At 47.3% G+C, this 18,585-nt stretch overlaps 1 protein-coding gene across 7 annotated transcripts in view; it reads left to right on the top strand.

The window, feature by feature from the left end:
* Positions 1–18,585, top strand: part of ARHGAP32 (Rho GTPase activating protein 32) — a 136,679-nt gene that overhangs the window by 48,060 nt on the left and 70,034 nt on the right. For 4 of the 7 annotated variants that reach the window (XM_061368589.1, XM_061368586.1, XM_061368588.1 and 1 more), the window contains exons 3-5: positions 904–995; positions 1,986–2,027; positions 2,399–2,483. In XM_061368589.1, coding sequence (XP_061224573.1) covers positions 904–995; positions 1,986–2,027; positions 2,399–2,483 — 219 coding nt within the window. Of the gene's footprint in view, positions 1–903; positions 996–1,985; positions 2,028–2,398; positions 2,484–15,428; positions 15,777–18,585 lie in introns of those variants that run through there. The other 3 variants (XM_061368587.1, XM_061368591.1, XM_061368592.1) reach the window with 2 other exon arrangements.

The raw sequence follows: 18,585 nt of genomic DNA, 5'->3' as shown, positions 1-18,585 counted from the left end.
TGGTGTGGATCAGGGAGGTCACCTCTGCTCCTAAGGGATCTGATGTAATACTTTTTCATTGCAGGCCTGTAGGAAAAGAAATACTGAGGTGCCTTTCTTCCATAATTGATTGTGTAAAGCAGAAAAAAGCTCCTTCAACCAGTGTCACCCACATCACTAATGAGTGCCTCTGGCCAACATCAGGGACCGTGTTTTTCTCTTCCCATTTGATCACTGTTCTCTTCATAAGAGCCTCACCTAAACCCCTTGACACCTCTAGAGCTCAGGGCCTGGTACAGCACAGCAGGAACACGAGTGTTTCAGAGCCCTTGGGATGGTGACTGCAGCTGGAGGAGGAGGGAGAGGATGGGGAAGCATGACAGAACAATTGAGAAGAGGGAGTTTGCAGTTCTGTCCTCCTGAAAGTCAACCAATTTCAGTGATTAAGGAACTTTAATATGCACTTACACCAGTAGCTTCAAACACCTCCTTTAAATGTTCACCTCCCACATCTAAGCAGCTCTGTCATTAACTTGATTTCCCAGTGTGTGAGCTCTCCAGCTTCTTCCAGTGCCTCTGCCTGAATCCAAGTGTTTGGAAAAGCAGGTACTTCATGAGGAGTCTGAGGATGGAGTGTGGGGATGGATGTCTGACTCCTACCTCTGAAAACCTCTTCAGACACCAGCAGTGGCAATGAATGAAATCCTGGTACTTGCAGTTATTAGTAAGAATTGGGAAGGTTCTGCAGCAGATCCTAATCCTGAGGTTCCCTTTTCCTCTTTCAAAGGGCAGAAGTACAGCTTGTAGCAGATACGTTTTAGCTGTGTTTGTAGATACATGTAAAGATATGTGCTTAGCAGGCAGCAGGCCATAGCATGCAATCAGATCTGAAGTTCCTTCTTGTTCCTTCCTCCTGTTCTGCAGGCAAGAGGCGCGGATATTCCCGACATCCCAGGGGAGCTGGCGCTCCGGACCTGCGGCAGCACAGCCAGTATGAAAGTGAAGAATGTGAAAAAGTAAGAGCAGTGTCCTTTAATTCTCCTGTCCTTGCTTGGCTTCTCTTTGTGATATCCCAACGAGGGCATTTGGGAACGATTTGGGGTAGAATATTCCTCAGAGCCACCAAGATCCGTGTGAAACCAAGTAAATTAGAGCTGATGGAGTCTAAAAGTGGGGATGTGAGAGGCTTTGGTGGCTCTCCCCCCTGTTTGTGGCCATGGAAGCAAAGCATCTTAGAGTTTTGAACTTAACACATTTTCTTCCTAGAACTAATTAGTAATAATGACTTAAAAATACACATTAGAAGAACCTAAAGATGGTTCCAGGCAATGTGTCAATGAGAGAATCTTCCCTCTCTTCCCATGCTCTGGGAAGCTAAACCAGGACAAATGGGTGGCCTAGATATATTTTTTCTCCTTCCCTTTCTTTGCGTTCTGCCCTGTACGTCTTCATCTGAATGGGGTTTGCACAGTTCCAGGGGTATTTTTTCTTCTCTGATCTCCCAGATTTATTTTTCCATGGTCTTCCTCTGTCCTTCTCTCTCATTCTCCCCCAGACAATATAAAGCAATTGATTCTGCTTGCAGCTAAGGTTTCAAACCTCTAACCTGCAAAGGGGATCAGCAGCAATCAATATGTCTTTGCTGTGAATGCTGACTGGAGGACCACAACTCCCCAGCATCGATTGCTCTGTGCCTTCAGCTCACCTCTCTGATGCTGTAAGGGAAATGGCTCTTTGTTCTAGCGCTGAGCAGCCAGCTGCTGCATCTCACTTCCCACTTCTATTCCCGTGGGAAGGGAGAGCTAGATAATGACAATCTCATTGGCTCACCACCAGCAATATCTATAGGAGTCTATAATAGCTTCAGCAGAAGCGAGAGCATGTTGCAGAGCCAGAGGATCTCCCCGTCAGCCCTCACTGTAAATGGAGACACTTGGAAATAATTATGGCTCACTTTGGAATTTGAAAAAGGCAAAGGATAAATAGCGTTTGTTCTGCACCCTCAGATACATCAACCCGGGACTGATGGGCTGTGATGCCTTTCACAGGTAAAGCTCTACTTTCCTATGTGTCTCGTGTAAGGCTGTGTATTTGCACTGCACAAAAGCTTTGGTAAAGATAGAGCAGCTTGTCCCTGTGCCTGTCCTCCAAGATGTGGGCTTTGGTGTGGATGAGCTGCCACACAGTGCTTTAAGGATGCCGTGGTAAAAGCCACTTTGCACTTTAGTTTTCCTTTCTCACTCGATTCCTTTCTCCACTCTTTTGGTGCATCACATCAACAAATCCCTCTGTTCCCTTGGCTTTTGGATGAGAAAGTGGGAAGTGTTATTTTCTATTAGTAACTGCATTTTGGAATGGTACTTGATGCTTGGTTCGCTGCTTTGCATCTATCTGATGGGGTGCTTTTGGTGTGCTTCAGGTTATCCTTTACAAAGGGTCACTTCCCGAAGATGGCTGAATGTGCACATTTCCATTATGAAAACGTGGATTTCGGCAACATCCAGGTGAGTTTCTGGCTTCTTTTATATACAACACATCCCTGGGTTTGGCTCCCAACTAACCTGCTGGGGAAGGCAAAGGAGGGACCTCCACTAAGGTTGGTTTAGCTTGTTTAGTGATGAGAAGTGAAAGCAATGGGGTCTCTTGCTGTGGGCTTGCTTCCATGTACTGGGCCAGCATCTGCACGTGTTGCCACCCCTTTGAGGCTGGAGTGGTGTTATTTCCACTGGATTTGACTGAGGTCACTGAAGACTGCCTCAAACACTCATGATGGAGTCATCTCGATAACTGCATGCATGATTTTATGTGTGTGTGGCTTTAACCAATTGATGTATTTATGTGAATAGAAATCATTCCATTTTATCCCTTCTCTTCATGTTGTCTTGGCTCTGCATTGTGCAGCAGAATCCAAGCGATTGTTAGTCAGCCTGAGTCGCACTTCTGGAAGTGGGATCCATCCATCAGAAGCATTTCTTGCTGGGCAGTAATGGGGAGGGCTAAGTACCAAGAATCACAGCTGGTTTCTCCTGAACAGGGCACATCTTGCTCTGCACTTAGAGAAGCAGGGATGCCTCCAGCATCTGCCAGCCTTGGAGCCAAAAAGAGGTTACAACCTTTCCATTTGTAAAGCATTTCCTGGACTAGAGAGTGAATTATTTAGAGCCTTTCATGTTTCCTTACTCGACAGTTCTGCATCTTTCTGTCTCTATGAACTTCCAACTGAGAAGGAGTTTGGGTCCTAGTCAGGGGTTGTATCTACTACTGTTCACATTTAGTAGGTGTCAAGCAGGTGTCTGTGTCCATACAGATCTCTCTTGCACCATGAGTTTTGCTTTCCATCATTCAGAGGTACAGGCAAGCTACAGAGAGATCACAGCCCTTGGGTGGCACCAGGATTTGAAGCATTTTAATGGCAAAGTGTGGTTGTGTGTGCTGGGGGGGGGGAATCTGTGCTCTGTTTCCACCACTCCTACCTCTGAAAAATCATATACACTTCACTATTAAGGTACCTAAAGCAAAGCATGTGCTTAGATAAAGTGAATGAGGCTCTGAGTACTGGCCCTGTGCCTCTTGCCCCTTTCTTTTTCTAAGCAAGATTTTTGTAATGGCCATTTGATATGTATAAACATATCCTAAGAACAGAGCTTTGCTCCTGAAATACCAGAAGTGGAGGACATTGCAGTATTTCCTTAGTAGCAGAGCAGTGTTAAGGGTAAAATAAATGCAAGCTATTAATACAACAGCAGTATTAGTCTACAGGTTTCAAAATAGGTTCATCTAGGGCTCATATGTGTGAATCAGAAGGCATTCATTGGTGGCTCCTTGGTGCTAAGAAGGGAACCAGAGAATAGCAGTAGGCTGAAGTGACTTGTAAGTGACAGCTTGGCACCTAATAGTGAGCTGCCAAGTTGCATCTGAGGGGTAGTGGGTGGAAACTCCTTTCAAACTCTCTTCAGTGTTCAAGATGTGCAGAGTTGCAGTGCAGCATTAGCAGGTATTGTGTAATGCTGCCTGTTAAGAGCCTGGCTGGATTTCAGCTTGTTTTGTAACTGTTGATGTCACTTCGAAGATGGGCTCATGGCGCAATCGGTATTAATATCCTGGCTCCTCACCTCATGAGCTCATTCTAAATTAACTTTCTGGGATGTGTGAAATAGGATTTGTTCACTTCTTACCCTAGCACCGTGCTAACAAAACTGGGTGCTTTTGGGGACACTTTTTCTTCGCAGAAATGTGCTGCTCTCCTGCTTTCTTATGTGTTTTAACCTTGTTTGCTTCTGGCCTGTGAGACACGTGTTGCATAGGCAGGAAATTGCTGGGTTGCCATGCACAGGTAGTTGGTGTCCAAGCTGTTGTTATAGGAGAGGCTTTACAGATTGCATCACTGCTGTTTTGCTGAAATACCTTCAATTTCTTACTGCATTGAGTTTTTAAGGCTACATCATTGATTTTTAATCTTACAGTGAAAAGCATCTGCGTAATAGATTCCTCTTAACATTCTCTTAACATATCTAACATTGGATTAATGTGTAAGAATCCCATTAGCAGGAGCAGAACTGTGATCTGGGTCTCCCAAAACATCATGCCTTGATGATCTTAAAGGTCTTTCCCAAACTGGTTGATTCTGTGTGAGGCCATGGCTGGATTGGGATCACTCGGCGTTGGTTAAGTCAGTTCTGTTGCTTTCCTTCCCTCAAAGCTCTGCTGCCTTCACACAGGGTTTAGCTAAAACCTCTCAGTGATGCCTTTCCCTCTCTGGAGCATCAAAAGTCAATCCATTAATACACAAAGCACTGAGGTTTGAAGTCCTCAGCATCTCTACCAGCTCTTACATTAAGGCAGAAAGGCTCACGATGCTTTTAACTTCATGAGTGCCTAAGACATCCTAATATAAGTTCACAATCAGCTTCTAAGGCAGCTTATTAAATTAAACACGATTTTTGGGTCTCAGAGTTGCCTTCTTAGGGGCTTGAGTCGTTCCAGCATGAAGCTGAGGTAGAACATAGCATCTTCCTGGCGGGATTTGAGTTGAGGTTGGACCCTCAGCCAACCTGATGGCCCGTTCCAGGTTTTGTGCTGTAGAGCTGTGGAGGTGAACTCATTCACATGGGATTTGGGGATCTCAGCGCAGCATTTGTCATGTAGTTTCACTGCCTTTCATCAGCGAGCTTTAGGCCTTGTTAATGTGTAGGAAGGGAACTATTTCAACACCTCCTCATGTCGCTAAGTTAGACAGAGTGGAGTGATTGTCCCCCCATAATAGTGCAAATGTGATTGTGGTTTCTTTAGTGCTGTGTGCCATTCATGTTAACAGGAGAAATGGAGATGGGGTATTCTGTAACATCTGTGCTTCCCGCCAGCAATACTTTGTTCTACCCTTGAAAGAATGAAGACTTCATCTTTAATTGAGTGGGTTTGAGTAATAGAATATGGGGAACTGATCAGCTCACTGCTTCCCAGGTGATACTCCTTGCTGCCTGAAAAGCATATTGCTAAAGGCAAAGTGCTGTCAGGCATTCCACCACTGTTCCATTGGTCATGGATTCAACCCCTTCAGACAACAGGTCTCTTGTCTCTCTGTGTAGCTGCCTTCTAAATATAACCCCATCAGAAGAGGATTGGATAACAGGGCATGGAAGATCCTTTGCCTCTCCTTATCTGTTAAACTTTGGCATTGCAAGTGGTAGGAGCATGTTATCAGCCGTAAAGGAAGTATTTGATCCAGAATCACTTCCGCCTGCGGAGGCATGGGCTGCCAGGAATGCTGCCAGGAATTCCTGTTCCCAGCTCAGCGGTATTGTTTGCTGCTGAATGCCTTTGGCAAGCTGCAGCTTTCCAGCCAAGATGATGCTCTTGCCTTGCAGTGGGGGCTGTGGTTCCTGCCTGTCACCGCGTTTTCCTCTTGCATCTTCAGAGTGAAGAGCAGCTCAGTTCTTCTCGTGCTTCCTGCCAGCAAAGCCTGTTGAGAAGGGATTTTTTCAGGGTCGTCTTCTTTTGGTTTGCCTTTTTGTTGAATACCATTCCAGGGAAGGGGGTGCAGAGGGGAAATATGTGCTTGGGAAGGTGTCTCTGTTAGTTATACAGTCATTTTCCTGAGGTGGACTGCAAAGGAAACACAGGTGGTAGACTCTGACCAGATGCCCTCCTAAGGAAAGAGCTGGGGTAGTTCAAGATGCTTCTGCTAAGAGCAGTTTCTCTGCACAGATCAACCAAAAAGAGCAGGAATAGAGGGATGCTGCTGGTCTGTGTGAGGAGTCGGGTCCAGCAGCCGTTTCAAAGCAAGGCTGCTCGCTACCTTCAGTGTAGGAGGGTTTCTTCATCCCGCAGCTCTTCTGTGGGCACGGTGGCTCTCGATGTCTCGGCAGTGATGAGCAGCTCCAGGCTGTCATGTCTTCAGTAAACTCCTTTGCAAAGTGTTCTAAGAGGAAAACATCATAGAATCACAGAGTGGTTTTGGTTAGAAGGGACCTTAAAGCTCATCCAGTCCCACCTTCCACTAGACCAAGCTTTGATGTATTCTGCTACGTTGTGTTCCCCTTCTTTAGATGGATACCTCCCCCTGTTGCCTGTCTTTTCTATATGGTTTCTTTACCATTGCCTTCTACAGGGGCAGGGGGAGATGTTGTAAGGGCTGCTTTAAGGACATGGCTATATCAACCCAACTATGTTCACTGGGGCTGTTCAGCCTGGAGAAGAGAAGGCTGCGTGGAGACCTCAGAGCAGCCTTCCAGTATCTGAAGGGGGCCTATAGGGATGCTGGGGAGGGACTCTTCATTAGGGACTGTAGTGATAGGACAAGGGGTAATGGGTTAAAACTTAAACAGGGGAAGTTTAGATTGGATATAAGGAGGAAATTCTTCCCTGTGAGGGTGGTGAGGCACTGGAATGGGTTGCCCAGGGAGGTTGTGAATGCTCCATCCCTGGCAGTGTTCAAGGCCAGGTTGGACGAGGCCTTGAGCGAGATGGTTTAGTGTGAGGTGTCCCTGCCCATGGTGAGGGGGTTGGAACTGTATGATCTTAAGGTCCTTTCCAACCCTAACTCTTCTGTGATTCTGTGGTTCTATAGTGTAGGTGGAAACTGCTTCTATTAAATCAATAATTCCAGCCACAATGCCCTGAAAACTGGCGCAGTCTCCTGCCAAGATTCAGAGTCTCTAGGCCAAGCTCCCTGATGCCAAAAATGTTAGGAAAATATTCGAGTTAAGTTCACCTCAGTTTGTGGCTTCTTCTGTTTCCTGCTCTTGCATCCAGCTTTGCCACAAACTCTTCCCTGGAACGAGATCAGACCTGTGACATTCCAGCTTGCTTGCTTTTCTTCCTGGGAAGCGGGGGAGAAATCCAGCACGGCTGGTCCAGTGGAAGGGTCACTTCAAGTGGATGGAGGGTCTCTCATGGAGCTTCACAGTTGCCTCTCACACATTTACTGCTTGTTTGCACTTGTTGCTTGCTGTGCAGAACAGTGGCAGCCTTCAAGTGATCCGGTGTTGAAGGCCAGGTTGGACACAGGGGCTTGGAGCAAGATGCTCTAGTGGAAGGGGTCCCTGCCTGTGGCAGGGGTTGGAGCTGGATGAGCTTTAAGGTCCCTTCCATAGGCTGGGATGCTATGACTGACTCCATGTTTATCCTATAAAGTAAGAGGTAACTTGCTGACATTACTCAGCTGGAGGGTTATTGAATTGCCTGTCGCAGGGAGGAAAGGCTCTAGACTAGCTCTGTGATCCCAGGTATGTTCATCATCTAGGTGTGTAAATAGAAGGGCAGTCTATAACCCCCAAATCATCGTTAAAAGCAAATGAGATTCAGCTTGTTACTCTGTTGAACAAGTATTTCTGCTTTCCTGAACACACAGCAAACTGGTTTGTGGGTCTTGAGTGCATTGTGGCTGTTTGATGACATGAATAAAAGTGAGTGCAATAAGCCCACCCTTAACTTTGGCATTGACCTGCTCTTTGCCACCGTCGTCCATCACCTCTAGCAACGTGTGACAGAAATGTACCAGAGTTGTTTTCATGAGTGATTTGTGTTGGGAAATGTGCCTTCCCTGAGGATTAATGGCCTGGAAAAAGCAGGGAGATGTATGACATGTGTAATTAAAGTATATTAATAGGCTCCAGAAAAATAATCCCTACCTTACTGGTGTTTCATAGCTTGAAAAGGGATGAACCCCCTATGTTTTTGGGTCTAGTAAAGCACGTTGTTAACACGAATGGTGTTAAAATGCAGCATAGGATTGTGCTCAGAGACCTGCCAGCGTGCCAAGCTGGTGGGATTTTAATGACCAGCAAACTTCATGTTGCTGGGATCCTGAGATTTCCCAAGGCAGAGCTGTGTTTTCAGCCCCCAGGGGAGGTTTGTGGTGCCAGTGGATGTATTAGCAGTTAAAGCAAACAGCACGGGCAGCATTCCCAATCTGGATTTACCGTACCTGCTTGCAAATAGGGCAGTTCATTTACTTTGGGCTTGTGTGCCAGAAACGTGAGGTTTGATGGCAGAGTTGGCAGCTCAAGGGGAGCAGGTTAGGCTGCAGGGTTTTAAGGTGTTCATTCATGGCCTTGGCTTTCCCGTGGTGTGTGTGTGTGCCTTTGGCCTGCAGTTACAAGCATCTTCATTCAAGTCCTGCTGAGGAAGCATGGATAGGATAGAACCTATAGATGTGAGCCTGCAAAATGTGGGTTCCTGACTGGCTTGGCTTTGGGAGCCATGGAGATGCTGCAAGGGCTGGAGCAGCTCTGCTCTGGAGCCAGGCTGGGAGAGCTGGGCTGGGGCAGCTTGGAGAGGAGAATGCTCCTTAAGGGCAGACCTGAGAGCAGCTCCAGTGCCTAAAGGGGCTACTGGAACACAGCAAAACAAACGTGCTTGTGCATGCACAAAGTGATGCTTCTGCCTTCCCCCAGAGCAAGGTAATGAGCAAGCAGCTAAAGGCCATAAGCTCCATTGGAGAGCACTGGGAGTCCTTTAGTGTGCCTGTGTGATACTCAGATGCTTGCAGCGGCCAGTTTAGTCCTAGCCTAACCCTAATGGAAAAGCAGGGGGTGTCAGAGTGGAATGCAGCACTTAGGGTTTCCCACAGCCTGCTCTGGGAAGATGAGTGGTTGTTGATCTTTCCCACTTCTGGGGTCATGGCAGGAAATGGACTGCGCTTCCCCTTGGCTTTTATCGCTTCCTCCTGCCAGCTAAGGGGAGATGATTTTCCTTCATTCACTGCTCCTCTTGTCAGCCAGAGGAGTTGGTGTGTAGCCAGACAAGAAATCATGCTTTTCCTGGGGAAGGAGCTCTTGGGAATGCTGATTTCCCCGGCCTCTTGTTTCTCTCTTGAGCTTAGTCCTGCAAGTTCTTGCTTGGGAAGATGTGCTTTGCATATATACACTGTGCAAAGCTTGTTTGCTTTTGCTTACAGTCCTTTCCTAAGGCTTTTTCAGCAGTTCTGATGGTGGCTCCTTATCTGCTGTTGTGGAAGGCTTTTGAAGACTCTGCAGACCAGCCTTGCAGTGCAAGTATGTGCTTGTGCACACTGGGTTAGTATTATGCATCCTTCTTTAAGGAGCCTGCTTTATCATTCACAAAGGGAGATGCTGTCATCTTGTTGAGCTGATTCTCTCCACCTGCAGGAGGTTGAAGAATATGGATCCCTCTGTACTTGGTGATGGGTAAAACGTGGAGCGTGGGGTGAAGGCTGGGTCTTGCAGTGCTCCAGGAAGGTAACAATGACCAATCTGAAATCAGCACATCAGGATCCACTGGAATACTCTCCAGAGCCTATGGGATTACTGGGCAGATGGGTGTGTGGACAGGAGGTTGTGCATCACCCATGGGTACGATGAAGCCAGGAGGTGCACTTCCTAATGGGATTCCAGAGTTATTCACAACCAAGCTACTGACTTCAAGGCTCTTCAGGGTACATTTGCTTTTCCCTTGTGGGCATTGGTAAGGTTTGTTTGCTTCCTTTCTGCCCTGGGGATGTTGGTTCCTTGTTACTGGTTCTCTATAACTGCAGACTAGGAAACGTTCCTGAGCACAGTCCTTGCTTTGGCCTGTGCATTCAGAGTAACACGAACACCTCTCTTCAGACGAGATGGAGGTGAGAAGTCACAGCAAAAACCTACCTGCACTCTTGGGTAAGGAAAGGTGCTTTGAAAACGTGGCAGTGAGACAGGATCAATGACTACCTTAAGCACATTAAGCTTCTCATCACCACAGTACTCTTCCCCCCATCAAAAGCATGGTGTCTGGGAGGGGTTTATGGTGTTCTTTCTCCCCTCTTGCAGCTCCTGCTGCTATTTCAGCTATATATAAGATGTTTTTTGCCAGTGATTTTGATTCTTCTCAGTGTGGACACAAAAGATAATATTGATTTAGTGGGGGAGAAGAAAGAAGCAGTGAGTGAATAAGGGAATAATAGCCTGCAATGACAGGACTGTCAATTTTCAGTTCTCTCACAGGAATAATATGCTTGTTTCAAGCAAATGGAAAAGTAGACTGTGACTAAAACTGTCCCTGACCTCCCACAGAATTGAATGGATTTTGGAGCTCAGAGAAGAAAAGGCAGTTGTAACTAACGTGGTGATTTTAATGCGCTTTCCTTGAAAGTCAGCAGTTTTCTGAGACGCTGTATGCAGGAAGGTTAAAAGTATCTATAGAGAATCATAGAATCCCAGCCTGGTTTGGGATGAAGGGAGCTTAAAGCTCACCCAGTTCCATGGACAGGGACCCCTTCCACTGGAGCAGCTTGCTCCAAGCCCCTGTGTCCAACCTGGCCTTGAGCACTGCCAGGGATGGGGCAGCCACAGCTTCTCTGGGCACCCTCTGCCAGCGCCTCAGCACCCTCACAGGGAAGAGCTTCTGCCTAAGAGCTCAGCTCAGTCTCCCCTCTGGCAGGTTCAAGCCATTCCCCTTGCCCTGTCCCTACATCCCTTGTCCCAAGCCCCTCTCCAGGTTTCCCCTTTAGGCACTGGAGCTGCTCTCAGGTCTCCCCTTCAGGAGCCTTCTCTTCTCCAGGCTGCCCCAGCCCAGCTCTCTCAGCCTGGCTCCAGAGCAGAGCTGCTCCAGCCCTCGCAGCATCTCCATGGCTTCCTCTGGCCTCGCTCCAACAGCTCCACATCCCTCCTATCTTACAAAGCTATAAAATACTTTATATTCACTGCCTTGGTCCTTTTTTTGGTATGGGTGAATGCATTTTTCAATAAGCTTAAACAAAGCCCTACATGATGGAATTATAAATATATTATAGGTTCAGCTTGTAGAACAAACCTGTTTAAAAAGGATGCCTGAAAACTTGAAGCAGTCTCTTTCGAGTGGCTTTTCTGTGTGAGGAGCAGAAAAGGTCCCTTCTGCAGGCTGAGGGGGAACGTTGCACTTGTGTGTATTTATTGGCAGCAGCCCGAGTAGGAATCCTGTTCTGTCCCGTGGCAGACACTGGAAGAAAGGACGCGTTGTTTGGTGGCAAAGCCACTTCCCTGTTAAATAAGCACATTGATAAATAAACAACAGTTTAGTTCAACTGCCTCTTTGTTTGTGCCTGAAGCCACCGAGGGGCTGGTTCTTGTTACAGAGCCATCTCCATTGTGTTGGCACTGTGAGTGTTCAGGCAGTGGTGCTGAGCACCTGGCCTTTCAGGAGGGCCAGGAAGGGATTTCTGGTGGTGTTTTCCCCAGGAACCCCAATCAGTGCCTAATCCCGGCGATAATTTGTAGTGCAGTGCCATCTAGTGTGCAGTGGGCTTCCAAACCGCTGGAAATGCATCCAGCAGTGATCCTCCTAACTCCCTCTGCATCAAACAGGAGCATCTTTCAGCGGAGATGGTTCTAATAACATTGTAAGTGCTCAAGGCCAGGTTGGATGGGGCTTGGAGCAAGCTGCTCTAGTGGAAGGTGTCCCTGCCCGTGGCAGGGGTTGGAACTGGATGAGCTTTAAGGTCCTTTCCATCCCAAACCAGTCTGGGATTCTGTGAACTTCCAGCTTTTCTGTCCTGGGGTTTGCATCATGTCCAGTGGCTGGTAGGTGTTTACATCTGATCTGTTGTTACAGCTGGGAATCACCAAGTCAGAGGCTGTTTGAATTGACTTTGCTGTTCTTCAGACCTGTTGTCTCACAGATTTGGGGCAGGAGCAGCAGTACTGCATCACTCACACTGCCTGCACTTTGGTCTCAGTTCCCCTCATGGAAGGGGGTATCGTTTTCCCTGCCAGTGGGACAGAACAATCCTTCCCTCTCTAGTTCTGCAAAGTGATGGTTGGTGTCGTTGTGTGGTACCCAGTGTCTCACTGCTGCCAGGGGCAGGGTTGTGTCTCTGCAGGTGGTGACTAGACCCCAGCCTGGCAAAGGCTGCCAGGGGGGGATTCCTTTCTGGATATTCTCATTTGGCTTTCAGTTAACTGTGCAATCAGACTCAAAGGGGGTGTGAAATGGAGCGAGAGAGAGGTAACACCAGATGCCTCCATTTACATGTGTTAATCAACACAGACCCAAACAACAGTAACGGATTCAACTGGAGCCATTCATGCAGTTTGAAACGCTCCACGTTGTAAAATGTATGAGATGGAAAGTCAGGAGCATGGAGCCAACATGCCAGCATCCCATCCCACCCCCCCTGCAGTTACAGCATGTCAGAAACACCCAACGTGGCTATTGCAACCCATCATTACATTGAATTAGCTTTGCTGTGACCAGTAATGTGGGAGATACTTACTTTTCCCTTTTGGAGCATAGCCTGTGGAGTAACAACAAACACACAGTGTTATGTGTGTTGCTCTGTGTACTTTGTATCTCAAAATGCCCGTTTCCAAGTGGTTGGTGTTATATTCACCAGGGTCAATTTACTAGTGACTAAAGGGGGTTTCCTTTGGAGACAAGCTGCTGGTTCTGTAATGGCAGGCATTGGAATTCTATGGGATTTTATCCTGGAAGCAAGGTTTGGTTGGCAGCCAGAGAGATTTTGTAGTTAACTCTTTAACTGAGCTCAGTGGGGTGAGGGAGAGCACCGGTATCTCACTGTGGTTGTGCTGCAGATGGTAGTAGGAGTTTTGTCTCTGGAAAAACACACTTGTGGCTAGTTCTGTTGTTCAGCAGAGCAATTGGACTTGGGTTCCTGGCAAACGTGGGGGTTTTGATGCTGTTTGGGGATGAGGGTTGGTGGAACGAGGAAGATGATTCCTCTAGGGAGGAGTTGAGGCAGGTTGATGCGGTAACAAGAAAGAAGTCGTTTTCTTAGAAGCACCACTTCTGGTGCCCTGAAGGCCTTTTTGAAACCCTGTTTGTAGCCCTGCAGACTGCCTAGATCCCCAGCTCCATCTGTGATGGGAGCAGAAGTGGTCAGCATCCTCAGTAATGTGTTCAAAGGGGTGGTTGTGGCTACGCGGCATAGGGCTCTGCATACTCCTGGGTGCAGCTCTTCAGCATCCCGGGTAGGTTGTAGGATGTATTGACATCAGAGCTCCTCTTGAGACGTCTCTAAACCTAAGCTGTAGTTGAGCCTGTTCCGTTTCAGCAGCAGTACTCGCCATTCAAAACACACTATGTGAAATGCTGCTGCTGTTTTAAACCAATGATTTTAGGGTTTGAAGTTCAACCTGGCTTCTTACCCCCTTGCACGAACCAGGGGTGAGTGTTGCTGATGTAAGGATGTGAGCAATGATTTCATTTAATAAGGTCAGTTTAGAGAGGAGTTCCAACTGTAGCTGGTTCAAATGTGATTTGTCAGTTGAGGGAATCAGAACTTCAGTTATTTGCTGGTGTTTCTTTTCCCTCTTATAAGGAAATCATAGAAGCAACTGCATTGGAAAAGACCTTTAAGATCATGGGTTCCAACCATTCCCCAGCACTGCCAAGACCATCACTAACCCATGGCACTGAGGGCAACTGGAGTTCTGTTTGCCTTAGGGAGTATTCTTCCATCCTCAGAAGTGATTTCCTTCACTGTTGCTTTCTAACATCTCTTTGTGCCAACAACAGGCCAGTCTGCACATCAAAAGCAGCACCAGTACTGCATCAGGAGTTGCTTTCTAATGGACAAGACCAGGTACAGGAGTGGTTAACAGAGAGCAGGACTTGGAAGCTACTACTCACTGATTACTACCCTCTTTTGCACAAACCAAGGCTGCTCCTGAGGCTGTGTCATTTGAAGACACTGACTTCCTCCATTCCCTATTGTTTTCTCTGTGCCATTACAGTCCCCTGTAGACTCATTTACTTTGGTGTATGAGAAGCAATCATAAACTTTCCCTACTTCTCATCCCTGAAAATACAGCAACCAGTGGCACTGCCTAAGAAGTTTTCCATTGTGACAGTTAAGAAGATGCTTTAATGGAGAGCAGTTTTCCAAGGTTTGGGAGAAGCAGTGTATTGGATGGGAAAGGAACTTGAGTGTCTTCACAACAACGTTAGTTTGCATTTTTGGAACAGCTTGGGTTGAGCATTACGAATTCTCTGGGGTATTTTCCTGTTTTCTGGAAGAATAGAAAGAAGCTTTGAAGAGGGGAGAAATCAGTTGATGAGTAAATCAGTTCTATCAGTGGGATAGAAGTGTATGGCCCTATGTGATGGACTTGAAACCTCTCACCTCGATGGGGATCTTCCACTCCACTTGTTAGAGAAACAAGTAGGAAAAGTGTGCAACTTTCCATGTTAACCTTTGGATTCAGGAGGAGAGATGGGAGAAGAGGGAGCTGACTGCAGTCCCTTCCTTCAGGGTGAAATTACTGCCTGGGGAGGGCAGGCTGGCTGTAGCTAGGACCAGTTCCATGGTGAGGAGCTCTCTTTCTGAATAGAAATGATCAGAGCTTGATATTACGGACTAACCAAAATGCTATGGAGCTGCAGCAGCAGTATTCCACAGCGTGGTGGTCTTTAGTTCATTGCATGGTTAACTGACCAGGCATGCTTTCAACTGAGCCTGAATTCTGGGGCTGGAGGTAAGGAATGATCCCTTTATTAGTGGTCCCTGAGCTCAGGAGCTGCATGGGGAAGTCCTGCCAGGGAATAATGATCTGCCAACTTTGATTCTGCATGTGCCCCATCACCGTTTGTTCTGTAGTGATAGTACAGGACCCCTGGACAAGCAAATGTGTTCAGGCTCTTAACTGAACAGGGAGCAATTTGACAGCGGAGTTTTCACCATCAAAATGCCTGTTTTCCTTAGGGAATACACACAGTGAACAGAGAACCCTTGTACCTAGGCACTAGGGCATCCTGCATCGATCTGCACTGGGGGGACTGGAGGGGAATATCATGGAGCTTCAGCTCCGTGATACCAGCAGAAAAGGACGAGCAAGGAGGAATCGGCTTGCCTGGAGCCGTGCTGGGCTTCAGGCATGTGATGGCAGTTTGCTGTCATTTGTTTTCTTTCCCTTTGAGCTGTAGCAGCAGACTTCTCTGCCTCAACACAGCCCCTGCCTGCGTTCCCTCCCTCTCTGTTTCTCTTGGCTCTTGTTAAACTCCACGGCTTGCCTTGTGGGACCTTTCCAAGGCGAGAGCGAACGGGAGAGCAAGGAACGGCGCGGCTCGCTCCCCAGTGCAAACTGAGCATGAAATGGGCAGTGTGGAAGCGGCGTCCAGGGCTGCGGAGGCAGATCTTAAATGCTATTCATAGGCACTGAAGAAGCAGCAGCACCGGGAAGAGAAGAGAGCGAGGGAAGCCAATGTGGGGAGTTTGATTTGATTCTTCCAGCCTGGAGTTCCTGCCTTTCGGAGCTGATGCCTGGAAGGTTTTTGCACTTAGCAGCTGGGAAGCTACGGAGGGACCTGGAACCGTTAGGCCTTGGCTAGGGATCCATCCATGGAAAGAATAGATCGTTGTAGCAGGGGTAAGTAGCACGCACAGCCTTTGAGAGAGATCCTCTGTGCTTGAGAGAAGATCCTTTTTGTTCCTGGCACGCTGTAACCGTGATGCTAGCAGCAAACCAGCAGGAAGGATGGTACCGAGGGCTAATGTGGCAGGAAGGGACGATTCCGATGGTGGTTTTAGAGGCAGTGATTCCTTTGCAGAGCGATCCGCTGCCGTTTCCAGGGGGAGTTTATGGCATTGTTGGGCAGGCTGTCTCCCGGTACAGATCTGAAAGCTCAGCACAGTGCAGACTGTGGCTTCTGGGAAGATCCCTGCTTCTGAGGTACCCGGGATTAAGTGGGAGTGGGGCTGGGAACATCCCAGCAATGATTTCCTTCTTTGGCTCTTCAGATACACAGTTTTCTGTGTGTCTTTCTGTGGGTTGTCAGTGTGTCTTCTACCAACTAATGAGGGCCAGTAAAAGAAGGAATATATCCCATTTTAGGGTGCTAGATGTGTTCCAGACTGTTGCTGATAGTGCCTACAATGCTACCTTTGTTCTAAGGGTAGGATTAGTAAAGGCTTCTTTTTGCAATAAGGAGATTTTAGAATTTACTTCATTTTCTTTGATCTTTTGTGCATCTTCCTTTTAAATCATCGCTGGAATGTGAAATATTGATGAGGGGAGTGTGTATTTGACTTTGTAAGCTTTCACTCCGTATTTCTTTTTGAGGCAGGTATGTATGCATGTGACTCAGAGATTGGAATAAATCTTCATTCAGGTGCAGGGGCACATAATACTCATCTTTGATGCCATATTGACAGGAACCATAGGACAGTATGCAGGGACAGACAAGGATGTTTCCATCCATAGCCAGTGAGGTATTAACCAGTCAAAAGCAACTTCTGGGCTTTCTAGGAATGACTTTGTCCACGTGCCTACCTGTGGAATTCCTGCCTCAGGCAGCTCAGTGCCACTCCAAGCCCTCAGTTAGCAGTGCAAACCGGTACAAAGCATCTATGAGACCCCTACAAAAGCCTTCTGAGGGTCTCTTTTTGTGCAGGAGAGCTAGACTTTCAACCACTTCCCATTTCCTGCCTATCTCTGCTCATTGCTTTTCATATGGCCCACAGTGCCTTTTATTCCCTGACCCTAGACGGGCATTTGTGAGCAAGGGGCATCTCTTTACATCCTTTCTTTCCCCCCCCTCTGTTGGCTTCATTGAGTTCATTTGAGTTCTTGGTTGATGTTGCTGGTGATGCAAAAATCTGAGCTTAAGATTTGCCATAAGCTAAAGAAACTGAGACCTTTTTTGTCCTGTATTAGAATCATAGAATCATAGAATAGTTAGGGTTGGAAAGGACCTCAAGATCATCAAGTTCCAACCCCCCTGCCATGGGCAGGGACACCTCGCACTAAACCATCTCACCCAAGGCCTCATCCAACCTGGCCTTGAACACTGCTGGGGATGGATGTGTTTGGCTGCTTCCAGAGCACTGCACGGCTTGCTTCTCGCACACCAACTTCGGCAGCTGTGACATTTAAATTCATTATTTGGAATCCATCTCTTGGACTTGTGGCTTGTTTTCTTGTGCTTGTTCCTTCCAACACACTTCAGTGAGCAGCCAGGTTTCCTGCTTGCTTCTTCCTTTGTTCCCTTGCACGTTTCAAAAGGTAGGAATTCATCAGGATCGACTTGCTACGCTCTGGAGCTCGAGGGGACAGACTCCTCACAAGAACTGTGCTGCTTAATAAGACATGTGACAACGGGGAGACACGTGGGGCTGCAGGCGATGTGCTGGTCACTGCTTCAGTGCAATCATTTAATCAACAACATGCCATAATAGAGGCTCTGTATTTACTGAAAGCAGATGCATTCATGTCTCTCAGGCTGGGCTTAAACTTCACAAGAGCTGTGGGTTTCATTCCCACTGTAGGTGTGCTAGCAAAACGGGCTTTTTCCTTGTTGTTTTATCCCATGCATGTTCTATAATGCATAGATATATAGATAATATATTTATATCCTCCCTTGTGAGGGTGCTGAGGTGCTGGCACAGGGTGCCCAGAGAAGCTGTGGCTGCCCCATCCCTGGCAGTGTTCAAAGCCAGGTTGGACACAGGGGCTTGGAGCAAGTGGAAGGTGCCCCTGACCATGGCACCAGAGGAGCTTTAAGGTCCCTTCCAACCCAAATTAGCCTGTGATTCTGTGATATGATTCTATTGTATGGCTCTTGGTGGTAATAGAAGTTATAGATGGAGTCAGTAACAGATCCTCTTCATTTATCTTCTAGTTCTTAATCCCTGAAGCACACGTCTAGTGGCAGAGTAGCCCTGGACTTTGGTTAACGTGGTGTTGGCTATGGCCTCCTAAGCTCTCAAGGGTGAGTTTGAGGAAGGGATATGATTCCCTGCACCCATTCACACTGCTCTGGCAGTGATTCCCCAGCTGTGGTCACAGTTACTGGATGCAGGGACTTTCCACGTTGTCACCATGTGTAACTGATTACCCCATTGTATGGCTGGCAGCAGCACAGCCACCCGTGTCCACGCTAAGCGTTTGCCTCTGCTTAGTGTCATGTTTCATTGCTGTCTTCTGAAACCCCAGAGACTGGAAGTAGTTTCCTCCATGAGAAAAGGAGAAGAAAGAGGTCATCATAGAAGCTAAAACTATGCAGGAATGGAATCTGTGAAACAAAGCTGGTAATAGTTCCGTATTTCTCCCATGTCTTCCCAAATTTCATTACAAGTGAGGGAGGAGACACAGGAAGATGGGAAATCCAGGTTTCACCCAAGGTAAAAAGCAGTTTTCAGCCTCAAAATCCTCTCACTAACAGTGTTTTGGGTCTAAT

Source organism: Neopsephotus bourkii, unplaced genomic scaffold, assembly GCF_033783945.1.
Source record: "Neopsephotus bourkii isolate Nb327-2 ecotype Australia unplaced genomic scaffold, CSIRO-AGI_Nbou_v1 NB_1433, whole genome shotgun sequence".
In the NCBI taxonomy this organism is placed as follows: Eukaryota; Metazoa; Chordata; class Aves; order Psittaciformes; family Psittacidae; genus Neopsephotus; species Neopsephotus bourkii.
This window is presented reverse-complemented; position numbering and strand designations above follow the sequence as displayed.